The 13,859-nt window shown below is 39.1% G+C and overlaps 1 protein-coding gene across 3 annotated transcripts in view; it reads left to right on the top strand.

Moving 5' to 3' along the window:
• Positions 1–13,859, top strand: part of NEDD4 (NEDD4 E3 ubiquitin protein ligase) — a 214,661-nt gene that overhangs the window by 76,952 nt on the left and 123,850 nt on the right. For 2 of the 3 annotated variants that reach the window (XM_088445051.1, XM_088445042.1), the window contains exons 3-4: positions 12,947–13,025; positions 13,698–13,736. In XM_088445051.1, the coding sequence (XP_088301177.1) occupies positions 12,947–13,025; positions 13,698–13,736 (118 nt within the window). Of the gene's footprint in view, positions 1–8,615; positions 8,716–12,946; positions 13,026–13,697; positions 13,737–13,859 lie in introns of all 3 variants that reach the window. The other variant, XM_088445054.1, reaches the window with a different exon arrangement.

Below are 13,859 nucleotides of genomic sequence, written 5' to 3'. Positions count from 1 at the left end.
TACACATACACATACAGTCAGGTGCATAAATATTGCGACATTGACAGAATTTTCATATTTTGGCTACTGTTCACCACCACAATGGCTTTGAAATGAAACAAACAAGATGTGCTTTAACTGCAGACTTTCAGATTTAATTTGAGGGTAATTACATCCAAATCACGTGAATGGTGTAGGAATTACAACGGTTTCTATATGTGCCTCCCACTTTTTAAGGGGCCAAAAGTAATGGGACTATCAACTCAAAAGCTATTTCATGGACAGGTGTGGGCTATTCCCTCGTTATTTCATTATCAATTAAACAGGTAAAAGGTCTGGAGTTGATTCTAGGTGTGACATTTGCATTTGGAATCAGTTGCTGTCGACTCTCAATATGAGATCCAAAGAGCTGTCACTATCAGTGGAGCAAGCCATCATTAGGCTGAAAAATCAAAACAAACCCATCAGAGCGATAGCAAAAACATTAGGTGTGGCCAAATCAACTGTTTGGAACATTCTTAAAAAGAAAGAACGCATCGGAGAGCTCAGCAACACCAAAAGACCCGTAAGACCATGGAAAACAACTGTGGTGGATGACAGAAGAATTATTTCCATGGTGAAGAAAAACCGCTTCACAACAGTTGGCCAAATCAAGAACACTCTCCAGGAGGTAGGTGTATATGTGTCAAAGTCAATAATCAAGAGAAGACTTCACAAGAGTGAATATATAGGGTTCACCACAAGATGTAAACCATTGGTGAGCCACAAAAACAGGAAGACCAGATTAGAGTTTGCCAAACAACATCTAAAAAAGCCATTACAGTTCTGGAACAACATCCTATGGACAGATGAGACAAAGATCAACTTGTACCAGAGTGATGGGAAGAGAAGAGAAGGAAAGGAACTGCTCATGATCCAAAACATACCACCTCATCAGTGAAGCATGGTGGTGGTAGTGTCATGGCGTGGGCATGTATGGCTGCTAATGGAACTGGTTCACTTGTATTTATTGATGATGTGACTGCTGACAAAAGCAGCAGAATGAATTCTGAAGTGTTTCGGGCAATATTATATGCTCATATTCAGTCAAATGCTTGAGAACTCATTGGACGGCGCTTCACAGTGCAGATGGACAATGACCCGAAGCATACTGCAAAAGCAACCAAAGAGTTTTTTAAGGCTAAAAAGTGGAATGTTATGCAATGGCCAAGTCAATCCCCTGACCTGAATCCGATTGAGCATGCATTTCACTTGATGAAGACAAAACTGAAGGGAAAATGCCCCAAGAACAAGCAGGAACTGAAGACATTTGCAGTAGAGGCCTGGCAGATCATCACCAGGGATGAAACCCAGCGTCTGGTGATGTCTATGTGTTCCAGTCTTCAGGCTGTAATTGCCTGCAAAGGATTTGCAACAAAGTATTAAAAAGTGAAAGTTAGATTTAGGATTGTTTAGTTTGTCCCATTACTTTTGGCCCCTTAAAAAGTGGGAGGCACATATAGAAACCGTTGTAATTCCTACACCGTTCACCTGATTTGGATGTAATTACCCTCAAATTAAATCTCAAAGTCTGCAGTTAAAGCACATCTTGTTTGTTTCATTTCAAAGCCATTGTGGTGGTGAATAGAGGCCAAAATATGAAAATTCTGTCAATGTCCCAATATTTATGCACCTGACTGTATATGTATATATATATATATTTCCATTCACAATACCCCTGACACCGTGTTTGATGATATATTATACTTTATTATACTGCCTGTGTTCACTCTAATTATTGCCTTAGCGCCTCAATACCTGCCACAGTTTCTTTATGTAATAGAGTAAGCATTATTAATAATGTGTCTAATCAAGTTGAATACATTATAAGGAAAGCAGCAAAGTTTTACAAGGTGTCCTGTTCCAGCCAGAGACTTTCACTCCCTGCAGCCGCAGACTAATTGCCTTTGGGCCCAATTCAGACCCGCTCGCAAGCGAGTCGATGGTGGGCTAGTGCGCACGTGCAAGCCCCGTAGCGAATGAGAAATCACTCGCTCCGATGCTCACAACAAAACGGGACGGCTGTCGATGTTGATCGACAGCTCGCCACATTTTGAAGGCGGAGGGGGGGTGGCTGAACAAACGGAGGCGTTCCCGAAGGAACGCCTGCCGTTTATGGGCAGCCCTACTGACATCTTGAGTGATGTCTGTAGTGGACTTCCTGCTCTATTAGAGCAGGAAGTCCACTCGGGCTTGCGAAACCTGAGACCCTACCACAGGGTCTCCTCGCAAGGCCGATGGTCGCGATAATTGCGACCATCTCCAGCCCGCTCTCACTAGCTGTGGGTGGGCACCCACAGCTTTGCGAGCGGACAGGAGAAAAAAAAAATTCCTCCCCGCCCTGTTTCAGAGCGTGCACTCGCAAATAGGGCCTGATTCAGAGGCGCTCGCTTTGTCCGCTCTGATCATAAATAACATTTTAGCCGTAGCTCGAAGCTTCTGCTCCCAGCTTAAACACTGTGTCACGCTAAATGATTGGAATGTATCGTATTGGAACCTATCTCCTATGAATAGCAGGAGAAAAAAAATATGCAAAATCTTTATTTTTGGGTGCAAATGTGGGGAAACTACTCAGAACCGTTGGGACAGCCCCCCAAAGGACAAATCAACCAAAGAATGAAAAAAAAAAATTACCTCAGAACACCCCAAAAAAGTACTTTTGTTTTGGGGGTGAAAAAGCAAAAAGTGCTGTAAGGAGGGGCCAAGTGTCTTTGAAATTGCAGGTGCATGTATGAGTGGTTTTTCACGTTTTTAAAAAGATCACTTTAGAGACATAAAAACATGCTAGCACCCATTTGCAAGTACCTCAAATTTGATTGGACTACTTATTTTCAGCAAAAATTACTGCTTTATGCCATTTTTCACCACTTTTACAAAGTTGATAATAAGAAGCTATTTAAAAACTTAAGTACCCCAAACACTTTTATTAGGGCTATTAGTACACATCTACATTGATTCCCTATGTTTTTTTTGGGGTACAGACTGATTTCCCCACTTCTGAAAGTACTTTCTGCCTTTGCCGCATTCGCCACTTTCCGTTTTCGCCTCTTTAGGAATTGAATAAGGCGAAAAGCGGGGATGCGCACGAAAGGTTTTTGCCTCTGAAACAGGCAAAAAGGCGGACAGGCGAAACTTCTGATTTTTCGCCTCTAATTGAATACGGGCCTTAGTGTCTTTGTACAGTACCGACACTGTGGTTCTTAGCTGGTAAATTTCATTGGTGTTTGTTCTCTATAGCTAGATGCACATTGTGTAATGTAGCAGCAGGTCATTCATTGAAATAAATATGAGGGAGAATTCCGCACTATCACTAACGTGAGCGTATAATGGTGAGACTCGTGCACATCAATCGCCGTCCTGCTTTCTTAATCTCTTTTAGTATTGCTTGCATTGCGGGTAATCCCCGGTCACACATTCACTTCAGATAGTGATTCTTAGGAGAAACATAAACAACATTATTATATATTAACAAATATTGAGGACACACCGCAAATGTGCCGAAGCGCGTTTCGCTGTCTAAGTAGGTTTTTGAGGGCTCAAACAGATTGTCTCCACTTCCTTCATTTTATGCCAGTATGAGGACCGATTATCATTTGGATCCCGATCACGTGATCCTGTCAGTCTATCACAGTTCAGATTAATTAATCCCGGCTTCTGATCCACGTGACTATTGTTATTATTAAACTTTGGGTAAATTACTGATTATAAAAGTTACTACTTTGATTTTTATTTGGTCAATCAAACTGTTGGTTTATTTAAACCGATTTTTAAGGTTAGTTTAAATACCTTAAAAGATCCATCTTGGATGTAAGTGTATGGACAATATATTCAGTTGTACGAATGCTATGAGTAGTTTCAGTATATTATATGTTTTTAGGTAACATGAGGACAATGAAACCTCTATTAAATCTCCCCCTCTCATTAAAATAAATGTAATTAAATCTCGATTATTTTTTAGTATAGTAATAAGAATTAATTAAATGAATAAGAGTATATTTGCAGCTCATAATATATAACAAACATTATGGAGGTGTAAGAATAAATATAATTGAATCTTGATTATTATTTTTTAAGTATAGTGATAAGAGTTAATTAAAGTGAACATTAATAGATACCAGTGATATGTGACATACTAGTTGTAACATAATAATTTGGTTGAATAGGATATACAGTACCATGAGGTGTAATATTGATGAGGAAGAAAATTGTATTTGGAGTGATTAGTGTCTATGATAACTTTGGATAGTAAAAGTGTGAAATATTCATAATAAAACAAATGGTGAAAACTGTCATATGTGACATACATTAAACAAAAAAGACAAAACACGTGATATATATAATTTTACCAATAAAATATACTGGGAATTGCACAATTCCATTCATAAAGGACATATGAAAGCAAGTATGAATAGTAAATTATAATTATGCATAGAGATAAAATAACCATAAGGTGGCGATTGCAAGTAATATAAATCTCACATCTACATATAATGCACTACACACACACACACACACACACACACACACACACACACACACACACACACACACACACACACACACTATATATACACACTCCGTGTCAGATTAAGGCGCGTCATAGGACTGGAGCTGAAATTTATGAAGGGCCTATTGCATGCTGCTGCAGGGGGTGTGATTACTGATATGGGGGTGTGACCGGGGGTGTGGTCTAGGGCGTGGCTAGCACCATGAGGCATAGTTACCCACCTACATTCAACTATCTCAATCTTCCTCCCCTCTTTTATTATATGAAGCATACACCACCTGTTAAGAAAAATATACAAACTATGGTTTATTAATAAAATGTAACCAATTTTATTAATTGTTTTAACAGAAACATCTGAAAATTTCTAGTTTTCCAATATTTACTTTTAATATTTTCAATTATACAATATTTACAAATTAAAAGGTGCAGAACATGAAAACGTAATAAATAAATATTTAAGCTAAAATATGTGATCTGCATATTAATATGCACATTATTAAATATGAATAAATATTAAATAAAATTGAAATATGTGAACTGTGACTGCAAAAATGGCTCCATAAGTATGGGGCCAAACTGTAAAAATTTACACTTTTTGGAATTTGGTACATAGGGGTCAGACTGCAGTCCCCACAAAGAGTGTGATTGGAATCCTGCTGCACCATGGTTGGCCCAGTGTCAGTGTTTAGCTTGGTAATTATTATTGGCCTGATTCACTACGTATCTCAATATTGCGTACGCATGCAATTCAACTGTGATCGCAATGCAAACTCAGCACTACATAAGGACGCCCACTTTACCATACGCACATCTGTAATACTTAGAATAGCAAAACCATCGGTGAAATCGAGTACCATCGCAGCCACACGCACAGTAGGACAAGCCCTGACCTCACTCAGAAATACTAACAGCCACGCACGCTGTGAGACCGCACTGCGTATGGCTTCGCAGTGATTAATTTATGACACCCCTGAAATGGCATGTGAACGCAGTGGCACGCCTGCGTTTTCCCGACCACTCCACCGTCACCACCTACAAACAGCACTTCCTGTCAATCACTCTGCGATGGGTCTGCGTAGCCTTCGCAGTGGTCAGTTCGGGCACTGCGATGCATGCACAAAATGCAACAATCACCCGATTGCATGCGTAATCGCAGTTGCGATCAGTAATGAATCGGGCCCAGTGTTTGTATGCAACCTGATAAAAAAATGTAATCTTGCACCTGCCCCTTCCTATCTCGTTCTAATATTGCACTTTTATTTGCCATTGTTTCATACATGCAAAAATCAAACATTGTGTGTGTCTCTCTCTCTCTCTCCCTCCCCCTCCCTCCCTCCACACATATATATTTATATATACTGTATATATTTATAAACATACATTTGTTTTTATATATAGATAAGCATATATATTCAAATTACATAAAAATACATATATACATATGTACTATATATATACACGTGTGTGTGTGTATGTGTGTATATATATATATATATATATATGTATATGTACACTCAAAATATTTATATTTATATATAGTTCTTAAACTTTATAACTGACTCTGCTCACCCTGCATTATGTGTAAAATGTATACTACTACAGTATACACAGCAGCAGCCAGGCAGCCTGGCCAGCAGGACTGCCATGCATCTCACCTCAGAACTGCTGCTGCCAGGCCGCCTTCAGGCTGAGCTACTGAGTCTGCCCATGGCCATGCTGGTGGATATAGCCGGGTGCGGGGCTGGCTGGGCTGCTTCAGGCTGTTGGTGCGGTGGTGTTGGGCGGCACCTATGTGACATCACACACAGTGCGTCACGTGGTGCGGAGGTGGCGCCGAGTGACTGAGTTAGTGGCGCTTGGAGGGCTACTAATGCCCTCCAGGCGCCGCCATCATGTTTTTGCTTTTGGCTTTGAGCCACTGGTGCAGCTGGTGAGGTGTGCGGGGCCTCGGACAGACACTGGCAGGTTGCTGTAGAAGGGTAAAAAAAAAATCCTGTCTACATTAGCCCCATTATTAATGCGGCCCTACACACACACACACACACACCTAAGATTTTTAATAAGACAGCCGCTATGTTGCAACATTGTTATTACTAATACTTACCATAGTAAGAATAATCTCATTGTCAATCCGCTGCAATTAGCAGTGAATAAATCTCATGGGAATTAATTATATTTTATCCTAATTTAATAGGGGACAAATCATAGATTCATATTAATGTATTTATAGATTAATATTTGTGACTGTGATAAAGAGAGAAATCTGAATACCAAATGATTCTATGATTAACCAATATATGTCCCTAAACTTTGTTCACTCTATTCTTTGAGCACTAATTAATAGGACAAACTTGGAATCTCATTAGACCAATAAAGGGTCAATAAGATATTAATATAACACAAATAAACAAGGGCACACAGCAGGATAATTATTTTTATTTCTCAATTTTTCCACTGTCAGACTTTCTTATCTATATACTCTTTATATTTTTAAACCTATTTCGCTGGCTGTGTCCTGAATTATTCTAAATTAAGTTTTGTTCTTTTTGGTTTTTTTTTTATAAAGGATACCCAATAAAAGTAAACTTTTAACTTCTGAATCAAATTGTAAAATTGAGTGCGCCATCCTACAGACAACACTTTCTTTTTCCACCGATGATAATGCCTGACTTCTAGATAAAGATAATGCCCGATCTTTAGCCTTCTTTAGAGACTTATAGTGATATCTGCGTTTGAGGGACATGTTATCTATCTGAGTCACAGCATCTTGTAGATCACTGCAGATCTACAGAATGCTTAAAAATTTGGAGTAAGGCAACCCTCATTTGAGCGAGGAGGATGGTGACTCTGCTTGCAGGACCGTATTCCGGTTTGCACTCTTGAAGAATATTGAACTTTGCAGCTCATGTTGGGCGTCCTGATACATTCAAGTAATGTATCATTTCATAACTGCAATCATAGCTAAACTTGATGGGAGACATCCGTAGTACAAAATCCTTCTGTGTTTCAGTCCAAAGAAGTAAAAGAAGTAAGATGTCATCAACATAACGAGAGTACCCCCACGATGTGCCTGGTGTTGGGATTCAAAAATAAAAAATCCTCTCTTATGGTGAACATGTATATGTTGGCGAAACTGGGTGCCACTCATGAGCCCATGGCGCAACCCAAGCGCTGGAATAAATCTTGCCATCAAAGAGGAAATAATTCCTTTTTAAGGTCAACTTGAGTAAGTGTATAAAAAAAGCTTCACATTAGGGCCTTTATAATCACCATGGTTCAATATAAATCTGCGTGTAGCTTCAATGCCTTCTAGACGAGGGATCCTCGTATAAAGACTTATGACGTCGATGGTACACATCAAATATTTGGCTGGTAGTGGTGAGAAATTCTAGAGTTTCAGAATAAAGGTGGTGTTGTCCTTTAAAAAGGATGCCTGTGTCTTTAACAAAGGCTGTAAGAAATGATCAAGCTATTGTGAGATGCCATAATACAATGAAACCCTGGCCGCAATTATGGGCATATTTGTGAAGTTTAGTGATCGTATACAATACCGGTATTTTAGGTGAATCCTATTTCAATGCATCCCTGATATGGGAAGTGACCACATTGTTGAAGACAGCCATCTCAAGTATTTCATGTAGTTCCCTTTTTGAAGATGTCTGGGATCCGTATCTAATTTCTTGTACATCGATGTCAGCCAGCTGGCCATATATCTCTGATTTATAGGTAGAAAGATCCTGTACCACAATCCCCCACCCTTCTTGGTCTGGGCGGATAGCGATATCTCGATATTTACCCAGCTGTTGGAGGGCTTGCTTTTCAGAGAAAGATAATTTGTATTTAGTCCCTTTTTATAGGGGTGTGTTTTTCAATGACATTATCCATGTAAATGGTAAAGCACTTGATGCTGGCATTGGTGGACTGTGGGATGAAAGTAGATCTTTTGTATACCGCTAAATCCGTGGATTTCATAATCTCTTTGCCAAAATGTTCCTTTTGATTTCAGTCTTCGATCAAATTTAAACAGGTCCACTTTATTTCTGTCACCTTGGTGATGGCTTACACTTTGTTACCACGTCCCCCCCCCCAGTGAGGTCCCGGCTGCCGGCGTGTCCCGCGCCTATGATGTCATCGGGCCTCCGACGGGTGGACCAGCGTGGACTGGATGAGCATGGCGGTGTACTGCACAGGTGCTTATGTGTCTTGTATTTGTCATTGTTTGTTTGATAAGTCTTGATAAAAGAGCTAGCGGCTCTGAAACGTCGACCTACACTAGACTGCCTGTTATTGCTGGTTGTTTAGCCCCTGAGTGCCATCTACTTTGCCTGTCTATATCTCCTGTACATGTGATGGGCACCAGGGCACACTGTTATTTGTGGTACGAGTGCCGGACATAAGCAGTTTGGAAAATATATATATATATATATATATATATATATATGTTATAATATATTATCACAATGGTAGTGAACAGCGCTAGTCTAAATCGCACAGAAAATCCAATGTGTCCATTAAGTCCTTCCTGGGAAAAAGTTCACTCCTTGTTTTCACAAGTGGCAGCCTTATAGTCTCCAAAAGGACCTTGTTCAATAAGTCCAAGTTAAATTCTATTTCACAAGAATGAGACAATGGCGCCCTCTAGTGTGTCCAATAAATTATATGTGCAGTGTTCACCTCAGTTTCTTTCTTTCCAATGAATCTCTGTGATCAAATGATATAAGAAAAAAATATATACAAAAAAGTGTATCTGTAAATATTTCCTTATACACTTGTTACAATAGAAAACTCCAGTGTCAAAAAAAAATACACACGTGCAAAAATATTTTGTGCTAATCAAGTGTTTACCAGGAAAGTGCATTTGTGCTCAAAGGCTCTCAGTGCAATATGCTTGTGCAAAAAAATTCATAAAATGCATATGTTCGTACCAACGGACAAATTTGTCTCTGTCCTGGAGTCCACAGTATCACTCATATAGGTTTGTGGGAAACGGTACCAATGATATGTATAATAAAAACACATTTAATTAAATAATATCTAAAGCATACATTTAATAACAGTGTAAACAGCTTATCTGGTTGCAGTCTCCATACAGCAGAGGATGGAACAGTCACCAGCTCTCCTCAATGAGTTTCATCCATTTGTCCAAGGGTCAGACTTTTTCAGGAGGAAAAGGGATAGATAGATATACACACACACCTTTTTTAAATGCCGAAATACTACTATCATCTTGGTTTATATGGAAAAATTACTGGGAGAAAATGTAAGTTTCCTATAGCTGTGAAAAATATATTTCAATCCGATTTTCCTTTTCAGGAACGATTTCCCCAAAGTTCTGCAATATATCCTGACACTTGTAGAGGAAAAGGACATATTTTACAAAGTTTTCTCTGACTTGGGAGGTGTGAGCTAATACAAACAAATTAATAATTTTGAAGCAATAAGTTTTATCACTGGTTTTGCAATTTAATAGCAGCTTAACTTTTCCACAAACATTGACCATGAACAAATTTGTATAAGGTGAAATCACTGCTAATTGAATTGCTCTCTAATAGTCTTAGGGCCGAAATCAATTAGTATAACGGGGATGAAAAAGGGTGGTAGCCTCGGCCTTTAACACCTGGGGCTATTCAATTCCAGCCCGAGCCCATTTTTAATGCCCTGTAAATTAACGTGTTAACTGGCATTAACACACAGAATCTGTGATAAGTTCACAAACCTATGCGTTAAGTTTCACGGTACCCGTTAACACGCTCTTTGATGGGGATTTCCTCTTGAGTTTAATAAGACCTGGAAAAAAAATTTAAGTTCAGCCTGCGGGCTGCCTTCGGGGCTAATTGAATAGCCTCGGGGGATCAATTAGCATGTGGAAAATTACAGTACATATTGAATTCTTCCCTTAAACTGCTTTTGTTTTTTGTAGTTTATTATTTGGCCTAGCTAGCATTGTGCCAGGCTATGCTCGTGTGATAAAATGTGGAAAGCTACTATTTACTTTTCCAATGTTATACTGGACAAGGTTATAGTGAAAATAAACTTTTTTTTAAAGTAGAGTATTTCACTATAAAACCTATGAAGAAGGTGGATGTGCAGTCACTTTTCCAACATCTCTATCTATAAGATGTTATAGGTCTGCCTGAATAAAGCTATCGAATCCACACAAAGAAATTTAGTCATCCAAGGTGATTGTTTTCAACTGAATTGGTGCTAGACTATTGGCTACCAATTTTTGTGTCTTAAATTAGGTTAGTCACATATTTTAAGAGCTTATTGACAGGTTTTTTTTGGCCCCATTTGGAAAAATACTTAAGGTTCATACACATGTAACGATTTTTTGAACGATTTAACTATAACAACGTCGTTATCGTTCATAAAATTGTTCAGTTTCTGAGTTATAATGATTGATTATCATTCATGCACGTTCCCATTTCTAGTTCATTCTGAGGAGGAAAAGGGATAGATAGATATACACACACACCTTTTTTAAATGCCGAAATACTACTATCATCTTGGTTTATATGGAAAAATTACTGGGAGAAAATGTAAGTTTCCTATAGCTGTGAAAAATATATTTCAATCCGATTTTCCTTTTCAGGAACGATTTCCCCAAAGTTCTGCAATATATCCTGACACTTGTAGAGGAAAAGGACATATTTTACAAAGGCTATGTGCCAGGCTATGCTCGTGTGATAAAATGTGGAAAGCTACTATTTACTTTTCCAATGTTATACTGGACAAGGTTATAGTGAAAATAAACTTTTTTTTAAAGTAGAGTATTTCACTATAAAACCTATGAAGAAGGTGGATGTGCAGTCACTTTTCCAACATCTCTATCTATAAGATGTTATAGGTCTGCCTGAATAAAGCTATCGAATCCACACAAAGAAATTTAGTCATCCAAGGTGATTGTTTTCAACTGAATTGGTGCTAGACTATTGGCTACCAATTTTTGTGTCTTAAAAATAGTGACTTATTTTGATGAGACATGCTGGGCAAACCAGTAGGCCACTTACAACATTTAGTATTGTGTGACTAACCTAATTAAAATGCTCTGTTAGTGAATTTTACTTTTTTTCTTGCTCTTCTTCTTTGTTTTGGTATTCTGGGCCTAATTCAGACCCGCTCGCAAGCGGGTCGATGTTAGCCCACTGCGCATGCGCACGATGGACCTGGCTCTGTTGTGCGCATGCGCGAGACCTGGGTAGCGATGGCCATGGGTTGCTATGGGCCTCGCTACAAGGGGGGAGTGCTGTCGATGGTGAGTGACAGCACGCCCCCTTTGGTGGGCGTGCCTGGGGCGTGGCCGCCTACCATCTGGGGCCGGCCCCACTGACCTCACAAGTGAAGTTAGTGGGAGAGCTTTCGGCTCTGATAGAGCCAAAAGCACTCCAGGGCTTGGGGCAACGAGACCCTATCACAAGGATCTCGTTGCAAGCCCGATGGTCGCGATGGTCTTGACCATCGCGACCATCTTCCTGGCCGCTCGCTATAGCTGTGGGTGGTCACCCAGAGCTATACGAGCGGCCAGGAGGCCGCTCTAAAATTAAGAAGGACGGCCCTGATTCAGAGCAAGCGCTCTGTCAGAGCGTCCGGCTCTGAATCAGGGCCTCTGTGTGCAGTTGAGTAATAACATACCTTGTTTTTTGCCAGTTGCTCAGAACAACTGCTTCATAAAAAGTTCTGTTTGGGATTATCCAGTCTACATTTACATGTATGGTACACGGGCAAAAGTATGGGGGACACACACAAACATTACATCAAAAACTGATGTTGAGCGATAATACCTGGCTCGCAGCCAGCATGTAAATTTATCTCGAAGATGTTCACTGGGGTTGAGCTCAGGCTTTGTGTAGACTATACCAAACTCTGCAAACCAATATGTGGTGGGCTTCGATTTGTGCATGGGGGCATTGTCTTGCTGAAAGAGAAGAGTCCTTTCCCATACAGTTGCCACAGTGTTTGAAGAACCAAATTCCCTAGAATGTGAATGCATGCTATAGCATTAAGATTGCACTGCACTGGAACTAAGGGGATCAGACCAAATCATGGAATACAGTATCAGACCATTATTCCTCCTCCATCAAACTTTACAGTTGGCAATGCAAAACCGTTTTCCCTTGCATCCGCCAAACCAAGATTTGTCATGTTGATTTAGTAATTCATCATCCAAGGGAATGTGTTTCCACTGCTCCAAAAAGCCAGGTGCACATCCATAGAAACACAATATATGAAACTTTCATCAGACAGTTCTTCAAGAGACACATTTAAAGTCCGTAGTGTATGTTACAACTGAACATAGATGACTTTCACACGCAACATGCCATAGTACTATTCTGTTATCTTGTGACTTGCTACTTGGGAACCACTGGTCTATTCTATTTATTTTTGCTTTACATGTACAAAGAATCTCTCGTGTTTTTCTAGCGATCCTTATGTGAAACTGACCCTGTATGATCCAGCAAATGGAGCATTAACCAGCATCCAAACAAAAACTGTGAAAAAGGTATGTTACCTTTATGACGACAACCTTTTGCAAATTTTAATTATCAGTTGAGGAATTTCAATTAACATATTTTAAGAGCTTATTGACAGGTTTTTTTTGGCCCCATTTGGAAAAATACTTAAGGTTCATACACATGTAACGATTTTTTGAACGATTTAACTATAACAACGTCGTTATCGTTCATAAAATTGTTCAGTTTCTGAGTTATAATGATTGATTATCATTCATGCACGTTCCCATTTCTAGTTCATTCTGACTGACCAACTGAACGATTTTCATTAAGGGAAGCAACATTTTTCGTTCATTGTTGAAAAAATCGATTATTACACTTCAAAAAATCGTTCACTTTTTCAAAGGAAAAACTGAACGAAAATTGTTCATTAACCACATCGTTATGTGTGTATTCACCATTAGTGATATTTTTAAAAACATGCATCCACTTGTGCTTGTGTTTCTAGTTATATAATAATAAAAAAAAGAGCAAAATCTGCCCTGATTTAAAATAAACACATGTAAACAGCAAAGCTACGTTTGGCTATTTTTTATTTTAATTTTTTAAAGGCCCTACCTGAAAGTTGAAAACCACAGAGTGCTTAGAATATCATGATACTGCCCTATATTTTCTTAATTCATAAAAATGAAAAACACAGTAATATTTTATCTTCGTTTCAGACATTGAATCCAAAATGGAATGAGGAAATATTACTCAGAGTAAGTAATGATTTTAAATATGGTTTTAGATATGGTAACATGTAAAAAGGAACTCTCATGGCAACTTTTTTGGGTGCAGGGCTGTGGGGAGGGGGATTTAATGAAACTACCACCCCTAAACTA

Source organism: Taudactylus pleione, unplaced genomic scaffold (assembly GCF_031769625.1).
Source record: "Taudactylus pleione unplaced genomic scaffold, aTauple2 ptg000019l, whole genome shotgun sequence".
Classification (NCBI taxonomy): domain Eukaryota; kingdom Metazoa; phylum Chordata; class Amphibia; order Anura; family Myobatrachidae; genus Taudactylus; species Taudactylus pleione.
Note: the sequence above shows the minus strand (reverse complement) of the source record. Positions and strands in the feature narration are given on the sequence as shown.